General features: G+C 30.9%; 5 protein-coding genes across 8 annotated transcripts in view; 2 read left to right on the forward strand and 3 right to left on the reverse strand.

The window, feature by feature from the left end:
• The window catches only part of LOC113399485 (salivary glue protein Sgs-3), a 271,041-nt gene extending 270,704 nt beyond the window's left edge, over window positions 1–337 (forward strand). For both annotated transcript variants that reach the window (XM_064217944.1, XM_026638634.2), the window contains one exon: window positions 191–337. In XM_064217944.1, coding sequence (XP_064074014.1) covers window positions 191–202 — 12 coding nt within the window. In that variant the 3' untranslated portion in view covers window positions 203–337. The remainder of the gene's footprint in view (window positions 1–190) is intronic.
• Rps29 (Ribosomal protein S29) overlaps window positions 1–1,808 on the reverse strand; it is a 123,712-nt gene extending 121,904 nt beyond the window's left edge. Inside the window, exons 1-3 of one of the 2 annotated variants that reach the window (XM_026638637.2) lie at window positions 1,647–1,808; window positions 1,457–1,556; window positions 438–486 (exon numbers count right to left, since the gene is read on the reverse strand). In XM_026638637.2, coding sequence (XP_026494422.1) covers window positions 478–486; window positions 1,457–1,556; window positions 1,647–1,708 — 171 coding nt within the window. In that variant the 5' untranslated portion in view covers window positions 1,709–1,808 and the 3' untranslated portion in view covers window positions 438–477. Of the gene's footprint in view, window positions 1–437; window positions 487–1,456; window positions 1,557–1,646 lie in introns of those variants that run through there. The other variant, XM_064217942.1, reaches the window with a different exon arrangement.
• A 3,162-nt stretch (window positions 1,809–4,970) lies between these two features.
• On the forward strand, window positions 4,971–12,441 carry LOC113399484 (adipocyte plasma membrane-associated protein Hemomucin). The gene is made up of 6 exons (XM_026638632.2): window positions 4,971–5,177; window positions 5,253–5,461; window positions 5,545–5,833; window positions 6,049–6,242; window positions 10,144–10,361; window positions 10,546–12,441. Exons 1-6 carry the CDS (start codon window positions 5,056–5,058, stop codon window positions 11,449–11,451), a joined length of 1,938 nt encoding a protein of 645 aa, XP_026494417.2. The 5' UTR covers window positions 4,971–5,055; the 3' UTR covers window positions 11,452–12,441.
• On the reverse strand, window positions 6,715–7,527 carry LOC113399487 (transmembrane emp24 domain-containing protein 1-like). The gene has a single exon (XM_026638636.2). The coding sequence runs from the start codon at window positions 7,467–7,469 to the stop codon at window positions 6,744–6,746; it is 726 nt and encodes a 241-aa protein (XP_026494421.1). The 5' UTR covers window positions 7,470–7,527; the 3' UTR covers window positions 6,715–6,743.
• A 4,478-nt stretch (window positions 12,442–16,919) lies between the features above and the next one.
• On the reverse strand, window positions 16,920–22,725 carry Psn (Presenilin). Of its 2 annotated transcripts, none has more exons than XM_026638448.2 (9): window positions 22,401–22,725; window positions 21,937–22,151; window positions 21,594–21,803; window positions 21,110–21,330; window positions 20,452–20,550; window positions 20,241–20,282; window positions 18,372–18,617; window positions 18,141–18,253; window positions 16,920–17,964 (listed from the first exon to the last, which is right to left on the reverse strand). In XM_026638448.2, exons 1-9 carry the CDS (start codon window positions 22,545–22,547, stop codon window positions 17,809–17,811), a joined length of 1,449 nt encoding a protein of 482 aa, XP_026494233.1. In that variant the 5' UTR covers window positions 22,548–22,725; the 3' UTR covers window positions 16,920–17,808. The 2 variants fall into 2 exon arrangements, with proteins under 2 accessions (XP_026494233.1, XP_026494232.1); XM_026638447.2 differs by having other exon boundaries at window positions 20,193–20,282.
• Between the last annotated feature and the right edge of the window lie 131 nt (window positions 22,726–22,856).

A 22,856-nucleotide genomic window follows, 5' to 3' on the forward strand; every position in this document is an offset into this window, starting at 1 on the left:
TTGTGTAAACCGTTTTAGCGTGTCCCACAGACTCGTTAAATATTTACTAAGCTTTAAGACATACATTTATATTTCAAAATATACATAATCATTTAAAAAAATATTAGATTTTAAATTTAAATTATCATCAGATCAAATTGTTTAATTATTATGAAAATAAAAAGTAATGAAGACATTTTTAATTTTTCAGAGATTGGGCTGAGGCTTGTGCATTCTACAGTAAAAGACCTAATTATAGATTGTAAATAGTTTTTATGTATTTAGTAATAAAAAGGCCTCTTTTTGTACTTATTTTCAATTTTGTAATAAATTTATTTATATTAAATATTGTTCAAAATAGTAACTTTTATTTTAACCTCTTCCCATCCTATATTTCAACATAATATCAAAGTAGTTATTAAAATTAAGAAAAAGGTATGACAACAAAAAAAACTTCATTGGGTTTAAATTTTTATTAACCTAATACTCCAACAGATTTTAGTCGAGCTGAAACAAACAAAATACTCAATTTAATAACAAATATACTTACAACATATTAAATATTTATATATTATTATTGTTAGTATATACATATTGAACAGTATGCAAAAAGACTATGAAAGAGAAGTCTATGCAGTATATCTCTCATAAAATTATATGACTAGTGAACAGACGACACATCACTGTGCAAAAAAAAGGAAGATAAACAGAATTCATAAAATTGATCTATGAAAGATTCCACATCACTTGATCAGTCTCTTAGTTATATATTCATTAGTTTTGTCATGATTGGAACACAAATATAAAATAAAAATAGTCAAGCAAGACTTATAAACCGAATAGTGATATCAATACAGTTATGAATGGTTATAAGAGAATAATATAATTATTATAATATATAATTTTATTTTACTTAAATATTGCATATATATTTATATATTATGATGATATTATATTTGAAGTAAATTTATTTGAATTGATTAAGTGTGAAAAAATAAATTTGTCTAGAAAAAAATGTCCATAAGAATTAATATTAACTTTAAGCACATACATGATTTGTAATTTATTTTTAGATGTTATGTACTCTGTATAAACTTACATTTTATGTATAACACTTTAAAAAAATCTTACAACAGTTACTAGAGCACAAATCAAAACATTACTTTCGTTTTATCATTAAGTAATAGATAACATGAAAATTTTAGTAATATTAAAATATGAATGTTTAAAAAGACCTTGATCAAATTATTCATCAAATTATTCATATCACTCAAATAGAAACTTACATTTCTAGGTTATATTATGTTAAACAAATCTTGCTGTTCTTAAGAGCTTTTCTATAAGTATTTATTGTATATGTAAAATCCCAAAATAACTTTAGAAGGTTTAAATTGTTAACACTAAATACTTCATATACAGACAGAGTTAACAAAATATTTTCGTAATGTATTGCCATGCTACAACCTGAAAAACTTACTTTCTTAAATCCAATGTCGTGTGCGTACTCTCTGAAGCACTGTCTGCAAATATTTAGACCATATTTGCGAATAAGTCCGTGTCTGTTGGAGCAGGCGCGGCTGAAAAGTTATGATGTTTAAAACACGTGTTCTAACCAAAGTATTCATTCTGTCATGTATCATATATAAAATTTTAAAGCATAAACGTACCATGAACGAGATCCCTGTCCGTATCTACGGGGGTGGGAATACCAAATGTTAGCGTGACCCATCTTTAATGATAGTTTTCACCAGTAAACGTAGGAAATACGTCCAAAATGGCGGGTGAAGCGACTGAAAAGAAAGAGAAATATTTTACTTAACTGTCAAATGTGATACGTCAACTATGTGCACAGAGTATAATAAATTCCTATAATGCAATATATAGTTAAGGAGTTTCTTGTAACAATATTTTCTGATATAAATCATGAGACGATAGAAATAAATTAAATATGTTATATGGTTAAGTAATAATTTAAATTATTTACAATGTTATAAAAACCGCACGAAGCGTTAGTGGCGGTAGCGTATTTTGTCATTACCAGCTGTTGCTAGCGTTCAAGTTAAATAATGTCGACTTTTTATTCGCATTATAAAAGATCTTTGCGCTTTACACCAACAGTCGTTACACGTTGGGTTTGGCTCTTATTCAGTTTATAGTTAGAATTTATCATCGATTTTCAAACTATGATGAATCGATCAGGTCGTACTTAGTTAATAAGTTCGCTTTTTTTATGTTACAGGGGAAAAGGAGAAAAACGAGCAGGTGGCTCCTACCTGATGTAAAGTGATTACCACCGCCCATGGACATCTGCAACACCGGGGGGCTTGCAGATGCGTTGCCGGCTTTTAAGGATAAGTATGCTCTATTCTTGAAGGTTCCCAAGACAGGTTCCCAAGTCGGTTCGGAAAACCCGCCGGCGAAAGCATGTTCCACAGAGTGATTGTACGAGGCAGAAAAGTAAAAAGTTCGTAAATCATTAATATTTACTTAACCTTCCCTCATTTTATCTCTCATTCATCAATCAACTCACTTTTTAAATTAGAAATATAAATAATTGTGGTTAGGCATCTATTTACAAGTAAAACATGAACTAGCACTTGCACTGTTTTCCGCTGGGATGGGATTACTTGATAAAAATCGGGTTACCAATTAAACATAAAATTGTTAACATTAGACATATCCTTTTATCTTAAAAACTTATGTATATTTATTATTGTAATGTAAAGGTGTGGTGAGCATTTACCGTCAGATATTAGCCCGTACGTCTACCTATTGGTAGCATTAAAAAAAAACTATCATAAGCAAACTCCCTGGGTCTCTGGATGTCATAATAATAAAAAAGCAATGTTTTGTTGTCATTTGTCATTGTCAAATTAAGTTAATTTACTCTATGATTTGAAATGAATCAAAGTGATAGTAAATCTTTTAGATTTATTTTCTCTGTATACTCCTTTTCATAAAAGAAGTCCCGCGGTGGATTGTGGAACTAAAAAATACTTTCAAATTTGACAGGTCGGCCATGTTGTCGTTTGTCGATGTCAATGGTCAGACAATGTTATCAAGTTCGTTTGTTGTGGTAGATGTTTGTGTGTTTTTAATTAGATTAGTGCGTTAATAACAGATTTTTCGTGATGCGTAAAGTTGTAAAAAGTTCGGCTCGAGAAATTATATTGTAGGTGAAGTAATTCTGTGATGCGGAACAAAAGAATCAAGGTATTTTAATACCACTAAACTATGTTCGCAAGAGAGTCGCCGCAATGACAGGTATGTTTTAGGGTTGCCGTGCCAATAATTTTTTTGCCGATTTATTGTATTGTTGATATATTCCTATTATTTTTGTTTTTAAGATGAATATATATTTAAAAAAAAAACTTGCAAGTGATATATATTTTTTAATTTTAGTATTTTTTATTTGTTCTTAATTTAATTGCAGGCGTGTCCGAAAAAACTGTGACCAGAATTACAAAAGAAGTTATAACAGCAGCGAGTACTTCAAAACAAATTGTCACACCAGGGAAAAGTCGTCCACATCCCAAAATGTTCGACTTGGATGGGTTTGATCTGTGCGCCATACGGGAAAAAATTCACAGTTTTTATATTGTGAGGGAGGAGTTACAGACATTGGGTAAATTACGTGCCGCATTGAGAAAAGACATAAATTTTCAGGGAAGCATCACAACATTGCACAGAATGTTACATAACATTGGTTTCAAGTATAAGCGATGCCAATCCAAACGTAAATTTCTTATGGAACGCCAGGACATAATCGCATGGCGTGCAAGATATTTGGAAAAAATCCCAAGAAATCGCACTGTGGAAAAAAGACCTCTCGTATATTTAGACGAGACCTATATACATAATACTTATCATACAAAAAGTTGTTGGCAAAGTGAGAAGGAGCCAGGACTGATGGTCTCAGAATCTGTAGGGAGTCGCTGGATAATTGCTCATGCAGGGACAGAAAATGGTTTCATAAATGGTGCATTGTTGATGTTCAAATACCAATCAAAGTCTTCAGATTATCACAACATGAACTCAACAAATTTCCTTAAGTGGCTGAGAGAAAAACTGATTCCTAACCTACTTGAAAGGTCTCTTGTACACAATTAAACACAGCGCCCACAATGTCAAGCATCAAAAGTAAGTTGCAAGAGTGGCTGTGAGAAAAGGGTATCTATTTTGAAAATACCTGGACAAAAGCTGTATTGTTTGATCTTGTCAAACAAAATAAAGGTCCACCGACATATGCTGTGGATGAATTATTGAAAGCTCACAACCATGAGGTTTTGAAATTGCCGCCTTATCACTGCAAACTCGATCGAAAAAATCTGGAGCCTTGTGAAAAGAAAGGTGGCGGATAAAAACGTGTCCCAAGACCCAAAAAAAATAATGAGTATTACCGAAGAGGCTTTTAAGAGTATCTCAGCGGAAGATTGGGCTATTCAATGCAAACACGCAGAGCATTTGGAAGAGCAATATTTAAAAAATTACAGCCTTATAGATGAAGAAATGGACTGACTCATCATATCCACGGCTAATGATAGTGAAACAGAATCGGACTCTGTTTCCATTCACTCTTCCGACAGTGATGTTAGTATGACCGATGTAACTGATCATAATTATTCAATAAAACTGTGATTTCTTTTTTTCCCTTATTTTGTGATATACAGAATCCCGCTTAATATCCCGGAAAATTCAAAATAAATAATCAAATTACATAATCAATATTAATAACGACGATAATAATAACATCTATTCAATAATTTTCATTAATATAATAATAAATTACATTTAAAATCTAGTCAATTAAACAATAAATATTAAATTTAATTAATAAAATACTAAAAAACTAATTTAAAACTTATATTCAAATAATAAAACATTCTTGATATCGTATCTTAATGTTCATAATATAATATTTTCCCGTAATTAACCCTGGCAACATTATGTCGCGCGAATAACGCGGGGGACTTCTTTCGTGAAAAGGAGTATAGTCTGAGCACTGAGTTGACTTAAAGCATCTTTTTTTTGTCAAGTTCAATTTTAAGTTACTTTGAACTTGGTCCAAATATCATTATGGGGCTTCTTGTTGGAATTTTAAAAAAGATATTAAAATTAATAGTATATTTAGCTATTGTTGTAGCGATAGTTCTTCTTATTCCTAATCTTCCGCCCTATACAAAGTTTACAAGAATTGAGTAAGTTTTGAACTTGAAATAACCTATGATAATACCGTTATGTGAAAGTCATTACTAATATTTAATTGATTTTAGCATCGAGCCAACTCAACAATTAGTCGGAGTTTTGGCGCCTAATGCTGTTTTAAATAACGCTGAACAATTATTTAAGGATAAATTACTGGGACCAGAAGCATTCCAAATATATAATGGTGAGGTGTACACAACGCTTGCGACCGGCGAAATAGTTAAATTAACGTCAGGTGGCCATGTGACCTTCGTAACCAAAATTGGCGAACCTTGCAGTGAGTAATAATATGTTTGCATTGTATCGTTACTTTATCTGTATTAAAGTTACTTACTAAAATAATATAATTCATTTCAATAGCTGGTCTCGTCCAGGAGCACATATGTGGACGTCCTTTAGGATTTGTAATTGATGAAAAAAAAAAATTAATGTATGTAGCTGATGCATATCATGGCATATGGAAGGTGAATTTAGAAACAGACAAAAAGCAACTATTGGTTTCACCCCGAGTGCCTATAAATGGAAGAACACCAAAATTATTCAATTCAATAGCACTTGGTCAAAATGGAGACTTATATTGGACTGATTCTACCAGCGATTACCAATTAAAAGATGGAGTGTTTAGTCTTTTCTCTGATCCCACTGGAAGGTAAGACTAACTCATAATCATTGCTATAAAAATATGAAATGTAAAAATTTGAGTTCTTTATTTCATATTCTTGAGACAATTGATTAAAAACTTATCTTATTTTTCTTTGCATTTAGTCGTTAACAAATTAGTCAGTTTATGTAAAAATCATTTTTTATGTAATTTGAGTCTAAGTCTTAAGATTTTTTTTACTAAATAATAACTAATGAAAATAGGTTATTCCACTACAACTCTGTGAAAAATGAGAGCATAGTTTTGCTTGATGACCTGTGGTTTGCCAACGGTGTTGTTACTTCCCCGGATAACCAATTTGTGCTGGTTGCAGAGACAAACAGATATAGGCTTATGAAATACTATTTAAATGGTCCAAAGAAAGGCAAATCTGAAGTATTTATTGCAGGATTGCCAGGTAAGATTGATCCAAATAAGTATTACAATGCTTATTTAAAATTTATATTTTTAATCTTTTTCAGATAAGAATCTTTTTATGACTTCAACAATGCTAATGTTTTAAAGCATAACTAAAATGATAAGTAATCTTGCTTTGTTAACAGCACATATCATTGGATAGTAACACATTTCTAATTTTATGTATTATTTGTGTATAATCTGATAAGTATTTTAACAAAATTATGATAAAAATAACAGTACAGTTTCATTGCAAAAGTATGATAATATTTTTAAATAGAAAACAAATTTAATACTTAAATTTGTAGAAACAATTGTTATAACAGTGCATTTGCCAAGTATTTGAATTAAACAGGGATTAGGGACATTAGGGATTCCCTTTAAAACACTTTTTTTTAATATCAAATAGAAATATAAAGTAACATCAATGACATACATCATAAATTACAAATTGGTTTTTTTAATTATTAATTTATTAATAAGGAATTTAAAAATGAATACTTTAATAATGGGATTGAATATTGCAAGGTCGGTCGAATAACTTCTTTATCATGTATACTTGCACAAATCCAACAAACATCATGAAAGTAATCTGGAAAGCTGACCACATATCTACAATAAATGTATCTTCTACGGCAATGTAGCTGTCTCGAGACTTGCTGGCACTATACATATCTAACATATGGCGGGCGCGCACGACGTAGTTCAACGTACGCATTAAAGAAGCTGCAATATCTGTAACTTTGACCGTATATTTTTCCCCATTGTGTTCCTCACCCACCCATTCCAATATTTCTTCTTCTGTATGTTCTTGTCCTTCCGAGTCGACTACACTGACTTCAGTTTCATTCTCTGACTTTTTATCTTCTATAACGACATATACGAACACAAGTTTCGAGTTCATCACACTATATGTGTTATCCAAGCAGAAAACGTAATCACCCTCATATTCCAAGTCCATTATGATAGAGTTCTGTGAGTGCTTGTAATCAGATATCAGTTTTATTCCTCTTGGATCTATTACGTCCACGGATATGTCCAAATCGCCATGTTGTCCGTCGAGCACCTGATAGTACAACTCCATCATTTGACCAGCTTTGCCTTTTTCGAAAAAACATGTTTTAGTCCCGGCTTCTACTCTAAAGTTCATGTCGGTTTCATAAATTTGATCAGTGGCCACTAATTTGCTTAATAGTATTATAAATAAAAACTTTGTAAAATAATACATTTTAACTGTTCTAGTGATATGTTAGGCAGACTAAAGTCTGTATTTTCCAAATCATATAAAATTATATTGAGTTTGGGTAACTGTTTACACAGGTGAATGTATTTTGTAAGTATTTATGCGCCTGTTAAATAATATCGATTTACATTGTATTTCTAAAAAGTAATAAAGCAGTGTAAGATGATAATGTTAAAAAATTTTAGGGCTGAAGCCCTTAGGGTAGAATATCCAGAATCGCTTAAATGCGAATCAACTCATTTTTAATCGATAGCCCAAAAATAAAGATTCATGCTTCTAACTTAAAAAATGACAGACATCCAGACTAACCTGTATACGAAATGTCAACCCAATTTTTCTCCTTAGGCGTAAAATATCCAGAAACGCTTAAATGCGAATCAACTCATTTTTAATCGGTAGGCCAAATAAATAAATAAAATTTGGAGCTTCTAACTTCATAATGACAGACTTCCAGACTAACCTGTATACAAAATGTCAACCTCTACTTTTTCCCATTAGGCCTAAAATAACAAGAAACGCTTAAATACGTATCTACTCATTTTTAATCGGTAGCCCAAAAATAAAGTTTCATCTTTCTATCTTAAAAATGACGAATTTCAAAACAAACTTTCAACCCCTATTAAACCCCTTGGAGGTAGAATATCTAGAAAGACTTAAATACGTATTTAATCATTTTTAATCTGTATCTCAAAAATAAAGTCTCATATTTTTAACTTCAAAAAATGATGGACTTCCATAAAAACTTTCATCCCTTATTTCTCCCCCTCAGAGGAAGAATATCGAAAAACGCTTAACTATGTAATTACTCATTTTTAATCAGTGTCACAAAAATAAAGTTTCATTGTTTTAACTTAAAAAATTATTGACTCAAAAAAACTTTTAATCCTTATTTCAACCCCTCAGAGGTAGAATATCAAAAAACGCTTAAATGTGTATTTACTCATTCTTAATAAGTAACACAAAAATAAAATTTCATGCTTCTAACTTAAAAAAATGACGGACTTCCAGACTAATTTATATAAGAAATGTCAACCCCTATTAACCCCTTAGAGGTAGAATATCTAGAAATACTTAAATACGTATTTAATCATTTTTAATCAGTATCCCAAAAACAGAGTTTCATATTTTTAGCTTAAAAAATGACGACTTCCATAAAAACTTTTAACCCTTATTTCACCCCCGTAGGGGTAGAATATGCAGAAATACTTAAATAAGTATCTACTCCTTTTTAATCAGTATCCCAATAATAAAGTTTCATCTTTCTATCTTAAAAATGACGGATTTCAATACAAACTTTCAACCCTTATTTCACCCCCGTAGGGGTAGAATATGCAGAAACACTTAAATAAGTATCTACTCCTTTTTAATCAGTATCCCAATAATAAAGTTTTGATGTTTCTATCTTAAAAATGACGGATTTCAATACAAACTTTCAACCCTTATTTCATCCCCGTAGGGGTAGAATATGCAGAGACACTTATACAGACTAAAATATAAGTTTTATGCTTCTAGTCCCAAAAATGACAATACGTTCAACAACTTACAACCCCCTTTTGAACCCCTTACAGCACTTTTTCCAAATAAAAAGTAGCCTATGTCCTTTCTCGGGCTCTAGACTATTTGTGTACCAAATTTCATTTAAACCGGTCCAGTGGTTTTGGCGTGAAAGCGAGACAGACAGACAGACAGACAGACAGAGTTACTTTCGCATTTATAATATTAGTATGGATTATTTCATTAGCAAACTATGTACCAGTATTCAACTCCTATTTATATTACAGACATATACACATATTACAATTTATCTATTAATTGTTTTGAATTTAAATCATTACTAGAGACACATACAGCAGACATGTATATAAAGATATTTAATCATGTCAATACCTTTATTGATTACCAACAAGTAATGTATTCTTGATGTAGTTTACAACAATAATTCATTATTTACATTATATACCTTTCAAATTATTATTTTATTTTTATCAATATTAAAAATGTAAAACTCAGTAATACTCAGTTCATGTCTATGGAAAAAAGTAACATGTATCTTCTAATAATAACATTACAGTCAACATAATAAGTTATAGCAATGCTTTGTTTGCTTGGGTCAAGGTACTCCACCTTAAATTAATCACATTAACTGCACGATACAGAATTAAAACCACTAGCAGTGTAAAACATGTTAATGTCATTGTTTTTGATAGTTTACTTAAGTTCTTACAGTTTTTATATGTAACACGGTTTGTTAAAAACCATATAATTATAACAAACTAGCTGTCCGTCCTGACTTCGTTCGGGTACGGTTAGGGCCGGAGTTTTGCGAGGGTCAAAACACCGGTGCCTCCACAAGAGACAGCCCCTCAGTAGAAATTTCTAAAGAAAACAACATCTCAATTCCGACTAGAAAATACATTTAATGTAGCATATATGTATTTATAGTAAAATACAAGAATTATACTTATATTATACATTACTATTTAATACTTGTAGCATTTGTTCAAAGTTATTTTTTATTAATAAATTTGTATTGAAGAGAGTATTTATAAGTTCTCTTTTATCTTTTAACTTATTTGGAACCTAAGGTTTGTCTCCCCTAAAAATGATATTACAGTAGAAACCAATCATAAAATCTTATTCATAAAATTAAATTTCGCAGGTTTTCCTGATAACATACGCACCCTTCCAGATGGTTCTGGTGTATTGATATCACTGTACAACACAATAGACGACGAAAATCCTATGATTATCAAAACATTGGCCTCAACACCTCTTGCAAGAAAGTTCATAGCAAGACTTGGCCACCTTGTTGAACTTCCTTTCCAGTTTCTCAGTGACCAATTCCATCATCACATCTTTGAAGAAATTGTGTATAAAGTAAGAATTACACAACACAACTTATCATGCGTATGATGCATGATAAGTTGTGTTTAACTTATTGTAGATACTAAAATAAATATTTTAAACTTCAACATTATGTTTCAAACTTTGGATATATAATTCTTAAACTGCTATTTATTTCATTATTTTTCTTGTATAATTATATAAATTAATATTACAGATTGGAAACTTCGCTACTGCTACATTTCTGACTCCGTCAATGTCAGGGCTTATTCAAACAGATTGGACTGGCAATATTGTTGCTTCATACCACAACTTGGATGGAAGTATACCCCACATTAGTGATGCTATTGTCTTTAATGATAAATTATATACTGGCTGCCCTCACTCACAAAACTATGTTGGTGCTGTACCAGCTCCACCACTTTTAAAGAAAGCTTTCTCTACTAACAATCCAGCAGTCAAAGAACAACCAAAATTAAAAGGTGAAGAAATACCTAAAGAACCTAAACAGCAGCAAAAACCTGCTCAAAAGCAATCGGAACCAAAGGTTGTTGATAAAGAATCTGAAGTAAAACCAAAAGTAGTCCAAAAGGAAGCCGAAGCCAAGCCTAAAGTAGTCACAAAAGACGCCGAAATCAAACCAAAAGTAGCCGCGAAAGAAGCCGAAGTCAAGTCTAAAGTGGTTAAAAAAGAAGCCGAGGTCAAGACTAAAGTGGTTTCTGGCGAAGCTATTAAGAAACCCATTGTCACTTCCAAGGAACCTCAAGTTAAAGAACCTACGAAAAACCCTAAACCTAAACCCACAGCACCCGAAGCTAAAGCTAAAGTTGTCTCCAAAGAACAAGATAAAATTAAACCAGATTCTAAAGACACTGAAACCAAAGCTAAACCATCTAAAGATGCTGATCTGAAATCGAAAACCGAAAGTAAAGAATCAGGACAAACCAAAACTGCAAAAAAGCAAAATACTGAAGAAAAATCCGCTGAAAGCGTTCCGAAGCCTCCAACTAAGCCAATACCAGTTGAAGAAAAAATACCATCAGATACAGCCAAACCAAGCAAGGACACTTTAAAAGTAATAAAGAAAAGTGGACCTCAAGAGATCCCTCACCCTAATGTGTAAGAATAGGTTGTGGATATAAAGACTCTATAGAAGTCTTTATTGTAAATAGGGAATATGCAAATGGTTTTTTTTTAACAAGTACAGAGATTTTGTTCAGAAGAAGAGGTCCATTTTTTCAACAAAAAAGTTGAAGTTCTACAAGTTATGTAGCATTTTCTACATTTGGGAGACTCACAATCACCATATGTAGGTTGTATCAACTAAATATTTTATTTATTGTATAGTACCTCCGATTCTAACAAATAATTTAAAAAAGAAGAAGCACAATAATATTATTGCAATTTTCGAATTAAGGATTTTCACATGCTGGTTGTTTAAGTATTGTAGACTAGATTTTCCAATAATGTGTTATAAATGTTTAGTTTTGGAAAAATATCCATAAGTATCCATTTGTTATAAGTGAATAACCTAAATTGAATCCCACATTTATTTATAAACTTACAAGCATATTTCCTATTAATTTTTAAAAGAACAAGTGGTTATTGGTTAGTAATTATCTCGAAAAATCATCGGCTTGGGATTAGTTTAGTTAAATATTTATTGAAAAACTCCTTTTTTCCATTCCCATTCATGAATCATTCCTTATTTTATAGCCTTTTTTTATTTTGTTAAATTTTTATATGTCAATAAATTTTACAATTTTTTTTTATAAGTGTGTATTAATTATGATCTCAAATTCGTAATGTCGATCTAAAAATAATATTTAATTAAATTATCACAATTTTATAAATGTTTTATGAAAATTCACAGTTTTTATTTTGCCTTTTAAAAAGATATTGCCGAAGATATAGGTATGCGTTACCATTTAATTAGTGCAATTGTAAATTAAAAAATCTGAATATTATATCTTTATTTTTCTAATTATATACCAGAATCTATTTAAAATATATATTTATGCAAAAGAATATAGTTTGAAAATTTGTTATTCCTAATTACCAATTTCTGTAAGTATGACAAGCAATATTGTTTTCAATAAATCATTTTATTTTATTTTTCTTTTTTTTTCCTTATTATTTTATGCTCTGCCTACAGGTTGTCTGGAAAAGATAGCTGCTTTGCGATAAGCCTATTGCACTTTATGCAAGTTTTGTTAATCTAACTATATAATTTAGTTACTTTATTTATAAATAAGAGTAATCCATCAACTTTTATTTAATTACAACTGATATATAAAATCATGCAAATGATTTATAATCAGTTTTCCAACCGATTGAATATATATTATACATAATTAGGTAGTACTGGTAAAAAATTTATTTTTTATATATTTCTCCCGTTTTTCGTACGGAAATGTCGTCGGTTGCTTTTCAAAACAAACACAGTGATGTAAAACAATATAATTTAACGATGAAACATTTACCTCGTCGCTACCACTGAAAAGATTCATTACCTAGTGATGAGGACAAAGTCATTTTACCTTTTTTAACACCATGACTAGCTCGATTAAGAGGACTACAAGAGCTAAGTGCCCTTGAGAATCGCACGCACACACTTACAAAATTGACAAAAACGGCAAGCCCGTGAACTAATGGTTAAGCGAGGTAACGAGGTTATGCCCATATATTCTAATAGATGGCGCCAAACCGAGCGAAGTAAGATCAATCATAAATCTCATAAAAAATAGATAGGACAACAGAATTCTTTTTATTTCTTTCGATGTTAATTAACAAATGATTATAAAACAAAACTGATTCAATTAAACTTACAATATTTTTATTTATATTTTGTATACAATAAAATAGATAGTTAGTTTTAACCTTTTTTTTCTTTTATTTATATTATTATACCACAATTAGTTCTTATACTAACTATTAAAACATACCAATTTTTAACATTTTATAAAAGTGATAATCTATTTATATAATAAAATCGTAAGTGTTCGAAATCTGTAGTGTAGTAACCGTGGGGTAACATATAGCGTTGTGTTTATTCGTTTTATTAATATCGGTTCACAAAGAAAAAATATATATTCAATGTAAAAAAAAACATCTAAATATTTACTAGAAAAAAAAGTCGATTTGGTTGAATCATTGGTTAACTAGGTTAATCATATTCAGTCTCATTACAAAAAGCGGTTTAACTAAAAACCATGGTTTAAACTAGGGTCTAAGCAAAAACGTTATTATAAAAACGGGTTTAGGGATAAACCATAGATTATACTGTGGACTAACTTTAAACCTCTGCGAGTCTAGTTTTACGATGGTTTAAAGCGTATCTGTCAAAGTTTCTGTTATAAGTTTAAAAGTTACAATTAGTTGATAATTTTATTTTCTTTTTTGTTGTGTTGTACTGTTTTAACGTAAAAAAAATTGACATGGACATGGTTGATTTAGTGGATATCGAGGACATGGAAGTCATCGAGTTGTTACAAACACCACGCGTAAATAACAGAAATCGTCTGCGACGAAATTTTCGAAATTAGCAAAATTCAACCCTTGTTGCTCCGGTTTCAAATTACGCGCGAAACTTCTTACGAACGAGACTTGCGTTTCGTTACACGTATATTATAAGTTAAGATACATTAAATAATGTGCTAAAACATAAAACTACAAGCGACGTAATAAATTATATATACATCTATACAAAATAACAGTTTCAATTACTTTCATCACTCGTAAACGTAATTTAATCATTAGCAAAACATTGAATCGTTTTATTTTCTAAGCATACGGAACGTTATTATAGAATGATATCAAAATGAACGAACGATATATGAATTAATCTGTGGTGGATATTTAAAGAATGGTTCAAATGGCAGTACTAAGAAATCTATGGTTTTACTAAGTTTTGTAATACGAATGAATTTAGACCATGGTTTTTCAGATAAACCTGGACTAGATAGTCCAGGTTTAAACCAAGGTTTATTTAGTTTTTTGTAATGAGACGGATTAGGTTTAATCATAAATCTCAGAAAAATAGATAAGATATCAGAATTATTTGTATTGCTTTTGACTGTTAGTCGAAAATGATTAAAAAATAAAACTGATTTAATTAAACTTAAAATATTTTTATTTATATTTGATACTACAAAAAAAAACATTTAGTGTTAATCTTTTTATTAAAATCTTTTATTTAATTTCACTTCTATGTATGAATGTATGTACATATGTCCTGGAATCTCGCAATCAATATTATACCCACTTCCACTGAAGCTATGAAGCTGAAAGTTGGCACACGTATTTAGTCTCGATAACAACGCACGATTCATGAATTGCTGCCACATTCAATCCAATATGGCGTACGTTACAAAAAAATTAAAATTTTTGAAGTACGTACAAATGACACTTCTAAATATTCTAGTTCTCTGGTTCACAACAATTAAATTTTTTTTTTGTTACGACTTTACTTTTTTTTATTATTAAAATTAGTTCATACATAACTGTAATTCCTATTATAAACAAAATCGATAAAATTAAACTCTTACGCAATATAAATAGCTTCCGTGTTATTGTTTTCGACTTTCTTTATTCTGTAAATAATAAATATATGTTAGTAATTATATTTTTATTAATTATAAAAGTATGTATTTAAAAAAATATGTATCTAAATATGCCCCATAGCACTTTTAATGAAAAATATCATATTGCTTCGAGTTCATGGGGATAGAATGTAGTCACTCTCAATTGATGTTTTCCTTACTTTGACCAAATACTCTATCGTAATATTTAAAGAATAGCTCGAAAAATCTGATTCTATGCGAACTGATTGCACATTTTTTCTAATAAATGTTTTCAATATTCATAATTTATAATAAAAATAATATGTTTACTAATAAAATACTCTTACCTTTTAATATCGTTCATATGTATGTTTGGCGCTTAATTTATATAAACGTTTTTTAGTTTTCCTCACGCGTTTCACTTTATTTCCCATATTTACACAATTAAAATTTATAACAAATAATATAATAAAAAATAAATGCCTAATTACTACTACACTATTTTAACTTAATATATTTATTCACAAGAAAGAATAATATTTATTATAAGAAAACATGAAACAATGAATTTAAAATTAAAATTACAAAAAAATATCTCGTAACGTAATGATGCGGCGAAAAGATCGATACGTCTGTATATTTGTATAGCATCAGGCCTCGGCCGGCAATGTCTGTACACGGCGTTTACGCACCATGCATACGCATTTTGTTGGAAAATAAGAATATCTGATTTTAAAAAAATCTATTCTGTTTACTAAAAAAGTGACAGAGGTATAGTAGTATATTGCTTGTAGAATAATCTGACAAAAAACCAGAACTACTGAATGTATATAAGTATAGTTATTATTTGTTAAAAGATTTTTTTAGAGGTAACTTTGTGATTTTTTTCTATCGTACCAAATTAATTACATCATGTTTTCAAAATAACTAGCATGTATCCTGAAGATTATCATATATTTTTTTCATTTGGTTTACTGCATTGGATCATATACTTTTTTGCATTATAAAACTTGCATATAGCTCATGTAGTCCCCTTAAATATAATCTGAAATAAGTGCCGGACTATAGTCACGCTTAGATTTCTTTTTATGATTTAACATTCGAGATGCAAGAAATAATAACCATTCTTTACATGTCCAATTAGCTACTATCCTTTGGAACTAATATGTTATGTTCCTTGTTCACCACCTTTCAAACCAGAACAGAATAACACTAAGTATTTGCTGTGTGGCGGTAGAATATCTGATGAGTGAGCACCACGAAGCGCAGGTGTACCTACATCGTATGAAGGGTTAATATTATATATTACCTGTATCAAAACTGGTCCTGGGAGTAGGAAAACACTATTATATAATATAGAGAGCACCTGTCATACTTTAAATGTTATTTTAAAAAAAATAAAGGGCATATTTCACGGTCTTTCGAAATTGAAGTTATTATTTTTACGCTAAAAGTTCTGTAAGTGTTTATACTTAAAACTTGTAATGTTTTTGTACTTATAGGAAAATAAAATACGTTTATATGTTATTAAATTATATTTCTTAAACAAATCATAGTAAAGTAACAGAATTTATAATAAAAAGCTAATGTTACGATATATATTGGAATGTAGGATTTTTAATACAATAAAGTTACAGCTGCATCTCTATAAAAATTGGTGAATTGGCAAGATGTGTGGGTGACAAAGATTCTGTAATTATATAAGTTGGCAACAAACATTGTTACACAGAAATTGCCATTTAATATTTTAATAGAAAGCATCATTACAACTAAATGACGAAGTACCATTATTTATAGCATATCCTGTATTTTCCTTATTTGTACTTCATCATATGCTGTATTTAATATTATATATATATCTCAAACTATGTTAACTATAGCGTCTGCAGTACTGCGAGTAATTATTATGAATCACACCGCATTATTGTTAATTTGCTTAACATATTTTGACTAAAATATGTTTTGTCATACTTATTTCAAAATTATTTATAATTTGAAAAAGAAAATGAAACAAAAACATGTTTTAGTAAAAAAATTAATTTAATAAACGTTTATGAATAATGCGATTTAATTAAATACAATTATTTTCCAACACTATATAACTAAATTACCTGTGGACATTAACTTACATAGTGAATTCACACAGAACAACTATCTACAATGGCTGTAGACTATCTAGACAATATTTACTATGTACATACTAGCAAACATTACGCTAATATACGTGACCTTTTAAAATTATTGCATAACAAATTCAATTTGCTAACTTCATTATGCTAACTTTAATCCTACACTATCTCAGTAGTCCGTAACTAGCCTAAAAACGAACCTATTATGATTCAGTCCAAATATTTCTTTATTATTATAATGCATTTTTTTTATCGTGAAAATACCAATGTTTCTTAATTTTAGACAATAAATATTATTCAAGTTATCATTGGCAAATATTACAACATCTGTTCAGTTAGATAATTGTCTTTGTTTTAGCCTTAAATGCAATTTCGTGTTATAAATTTTCGTACTAGTGGTGAATTTTGTTAGCTGTATAAAGCATGTTATAAAAACCTGTGTGATAACACAAATCGAGCTGAACAGTTTCAAGCCGCTGTCGCACAACAATCATACTCAACCATTTCTTTTCTCATATTACATTTATAATACGACCTGCAACTTCTTTCGAGGCACAACGTAGTACCATTTCGATTTTGTTTAGGTCATTTTGAAAAAAGAACGATATTTTTAAACAATGTCAACGCCGAGCGCAATCTGGTTTGTCTTTTATAATAATATAACAAATTGTGTTGTTTAGCTACTTTGGTTGAGTCTGGCTGCTTTAGAAAAAGCATTTTGAAATTTGTTAAAAAAACAGGCTACAGCAGAATGACGGTATTTTTTAAAAGTAGCGAATGTGTTAGCTCCTAAATAAAGACTTGGTCAGCGGCGAGCGCGTCTGCGAAGGGCTTGACGACGTAGCGGGTCGCGAAGTAAAATATGAGACCGAAGGTTATAGAGATAGGTAGAGCAGGAAGCGCTTTCTTGAAAATCGCCAACAACAGCAACGTCAAACACAGTCCCTGTTTACAAAGAATTCGTATTAAAATTCTGTATAAAATATTGATATATAAGTCTTTTTATTTTTTAATATAATTGGGTGCGAGCAGAGTTGATCACACGGCATTATGTTATGAGTTGAATAATTTTTTAATCTTTACTAAAAAAATATATTGATAAGTCACTTTGAGATACTTACAATAAGTATTGCTACAAAACAGGCGAGGGTGGTATTCCAGTCTCCATATGAACTAGCTTTACCTACTAACACACTATAAAAAATGAAATCTCCCAATCCGAGTTTAACGCCCTCTGCAAAAGAACGATAAAAGTAAACTTAAGTAAAATAAACCACAAGAGTTCTTCAAATTATAACAACAACACCCAACTTCCGGGTATACCAAGACAAGTAAATATTATCGGCACTCACTCTCCTCGTGGTCGCTGTGCGTGTGCGCACGCTCGACGCGCGTGACGTAGTGCGCAGGCGCGGTGCCGTCCACCCGCAGTCGCCGCGGCGCCGCCTGCTCGCTCGCACGTGCGCGCCACGCTGCGTCGAAGCCTGCCTCCCCGCCGCCCGCGCCATCCGCCCCGCTGCCGCCGGCACCGCTGCCCCCCTCGCCCGCACCCGCACGCTCAGCCGCGCTCTCTCCACTCGCGCCATTATCTTCCGATCCTGGAGACGATAAATCCATTTAACATATTCGAAGTGGTCACAGACCACAACACGACTCCACTCATGCATGAGTATAATTCTGACAGTTAGTTATTAGTATCATGCTGTTAGACTTTTTCTTAGACGCTCACCACTTCACTAATAAAGGTCATTAAGCGAATGTATGTATAGTCAACGCTCTGTCTTCTTCAAACAGCAAAATTTCGAAATAAATATTGTAGTGTTCCAGTTTTAAGGTTAAAACCCAATGAAAATACAGGCACAAGAGACATGACATCTTAGCTCCTAAAGTTGGTGGCGCATTGGCTTAATATTTCTTACAACTCAAATTTCCATGGGCAGTGGTGACCACTTATCACCAGCTGGCCAGAATGGTGCCTACCTATATTATATGAAAACAAAAGTAAATCTGTTATATTATTATAAATCTATGTACAACACAATTGCATGAAGTATTAAATCAATTAAAATTATAACATATTACAATTAATTGTAATACAATCATGCTTAGGAATACTTGTCATTAAATATATAAACATACATACAAGATCAAAGCAATGCAATTAGGATAAGGTCAGGGGGAAAGAAATATTAAAAATCATTAAATTAAGAAGTTAGTTAAAGGCAATGCCGCATTTACACTTGAAATTTGTGTCGTTTTGATTTTACAAATTCAACGCTAGTTAAACAGTCATTTTATAATTACTGTATATATATAAATTGATGAACCATTAATTGGAATTTTTAGTTTTCGTATTCATCCTCTTGATTTATATATTTATTTCAATTAGTTTTTTGAACAATTTTTAATATACAGAAATGTCACATTGGACTATAAATCCTGCACCTCTGCTAATATTATATACTGATATTTTGATTTTATTGCAGTGGTATGTTTCATTAGTTTTTATTCTTGTTACTTTTCCCGTAATGTATTTTTCACAACTGGTGATTCATTTGATATTTAAATAAACAATTAATCGTTAGTCGTATTTACAGAATCAATATTCTCCTACATATATTAACTAACCTATGGATAAACTTTGAATCAACTATACATTATAAAACAAGATCATTGCGCAAGAAGTGCTCATCTACACTCATCACTTCGAATATTCATCATGGCGAAATAATTTACATTGTTAGGTGTAGATTGGCTTTAATTTTTGTTTTATTCCAAATGACCACTAAAGATAAATAATGAAACATTTACTTCTTCATAAACAAATTACAAAACCTATTTTAAAAATCTTTGTTAACATAATATCATCAACTAGCAAATGGTGTTCAAATAAATTTTGAACCGGACGAAAAAGTTTATTTACAATTTTCTCTGCAACTTTACGCTAAATTTATTATCGATTTAGAGAACTCTGTATTATCGACTTATTAATCAGACGTTTATGAAGAGTCATATGTTCATTTATCTTTATTGTACACTTAGAACGAAATAAAAATAGAAAAAAATCTACACTCAACATTCTGTATAATTCTTCCACAATGACCATACAAAGTGGCAAGTGTATGTCACTGACGACGTCTCGTGTAAATGCGGCAGAGAGCGCTTAGACGGACCGTGGTCGCGTGGGTTGAGCGGGCACAGCTCGCGCGGCGGCGTCTCACCTTCGCCTGTGCCGGTCGCCGCCAAGCAGTACATGACGGTCGCTGGAAGCATATTTATTATTTTAAACAATATTCTTAAATTTAAATCTGAACAACAGAAACTAATATCTATATATATTAGTTTATCTATAATATATATATCAATTCGGAAAAGATAATTCTCTGACCAGTTAAGTACTAAGTTGATATTCAAACAATATTTTATACATACATGAATAAATTAGTGCTGGAAATATAGACTCATTTCGCTCCTGAGCTGTTTCTACTAATATTCGAAGTGGTCCTTTTGGCGTTAATACTGCTATTAAATCTGAAAGCAAATATAAATGTTATTAGGTGTGGGCTATTAATGATCGAACCGGTGACTTCTGCAAATCCAGGCTAACATTATTTATTTATTTTATTTCTAATAGGCATGTGGACTGAGAAATGGTCCACCCGATTAAAGATCACCACAGCCCATTTTGATAGATTCTGTGTAACATTTAAATTATAAGTTAATAATAATTAAACTGCATTTACAATTCATACATTGAATAAATTTTAGCAATTAAGATACTATCATTCTTTAAACAAAACAATAAAACCATATTGTTAAAACCAAATTCAAACATTACTAAAATGTTGTAAATAACTTGTTCATCTCAGTGCATCTTACATTTTAGCTAAAAATAACTTTCAACATTAATGATTAATTTGCATTATTGAATTTTATTGGAATATAATTCCTAATTTAATTTAATCTCATAGCAATTGAATTATCCATGTTAATATTAGCATGACAGGAAATATTTACGAAGATTTAAAATAACAGGCTTTATTGAGTTGATTATCGAAAATTTGTTCATAGAAAACAAAGCTGAACTTACCCCAAACAGAAATAACAGCAAGTACAGCCCATGTAGTCCACTCGGGCATATATTTAATGAACACTAATGCCATCAAAGCTGCAATAAATATTAAATATGCCTGCTGAAGGCGTAGTGGACCTTTCCAGTGTATAACTATCATCCCCATCACACCAAAATTCCACATTACAAATGCTAATGTAATATAATCCATAGGTATGTTGTATGCTCTTAATGCTTCTCTGCAAAGATATGATGGCATTAAAATTAAATTTAACACTGCAAAAAACTCACTAAATAAAATAGAAATATCTTAGTAAAATATCTTTACAAAATAGTTGTTATTACATTAAAAAAAATGTCAGTTCCAAAACTTTTCATTGTTAGAGATTTGTTGTAAATTTGCATCTATAAAATAGATACATATCTATTATAATAAGAAGGCTAAAGATAATGCCTATGTTTAAGTAAAATTTAACTTGGATAATGTTGCTTTTATACTTACTCTATATATAAATATGAAAACAAGAAGAGTAGCATTAGAGAAGATAAGATAAGCCAGCCATGAATGACTTTGTAACATCGCTTCTTATATAGAACAATGAGTAGCACAGTCATCAAAGCTATGACACTCAATAAGATCATAGAGTTGGCAAGAGCATTCCATACTTTGGTCAATGCATATGGAGTCTCCTCATGGAATGGTGTATATGCTCTGAAAAGTTTAATAATGTGAATTGGTCACATACAAAAAATATATATTATTAAATTATGTTGCAAATTGATCCTTCCATTTTAAAAAACTAAGATATAAGTTCTGTTAACTTAGATAATAATAAATTACTTACAAGTATACATCTTTGACTGAATAGAAGCTGATGGACGATATGGTGGCAACAACAACTATCATACATAAGGTCACAGGAACAAAGAGTTTGATAACATGTCTTGCTCCATACTTAAGCTCCAGCTCTTCAACCTGATGTTCACCTGAAGCCGCACGACGGTTTTGACCTGATCTGCCCACTGCACTGGATCGACTACTTTGTGATGCTGACACACTCTATAAAATGCAATAATTATTATATTGTGCTTTACTGTATTTAATAACATTAGATATATATTACGTATTTCAAAACCAGCAAATTAGTATGAGATGCGTACACATTTAATAAGTGTATTCGTATATTAAAAAATATTTTATTCTCAATAAAGCCTAGTTATTTCAAATCTTAAAGCGACTTAGTCATCAACGATTTTATAAAATGGCAGGTAACAATGAGCTATAGCTTATACTTATGCGTTCACTTACACCATAATTACGCTGTGTTTCGGATTTCGTCTTTCGTTTCCTAGCAATCCGTTCAGCGATCTCCCTATCGGGTCGGGCTTCAGCTATGTGGCCATCCATGAGTGCAGTGTGCTCGGTCGCTTCTGTGTCGCTACAGGTGTCACTCATTCATAAATAATCACAAACTTTGGTATCATATTAGATTTCTGGTCCCAACATTTCAAATAAAGTAATGCAGTGATAATAATGCTATACGATCATTGAATTTTGCTATCATCGAATCCTGTACTCAAAATACTAGTGACAACCAAGACAACTGACATTGACACCTACAACGTTCTACAGTTCTATTCAGAGAGTATAGCTTTAGCTTCTATTAAACGATTATAAACTATCATGTCTATGAATGATACAACATTAAGCATTAAAAAAAAACAAATGAAATGTAAAACACCCAATATGTAACAGATTGATTAC

The sequence above is a fragment of the Vanessa tameamea genome, chromosome 19 (genome assembly GCF_037043105.1).
Source record: "Vanessa tameamea isolate UH-Manoa-2023 chromosome 19, ilVanTame1 primary haplotype, whole genome shotgun sequence".
In the NCBI taxonomy this organism is placed as follows: Eukaryota; Metazoa; Arthropoda; class Insecta; order Lepidoptera; family Nymphalidae; genus Vanessa; species Vanessa tameamea.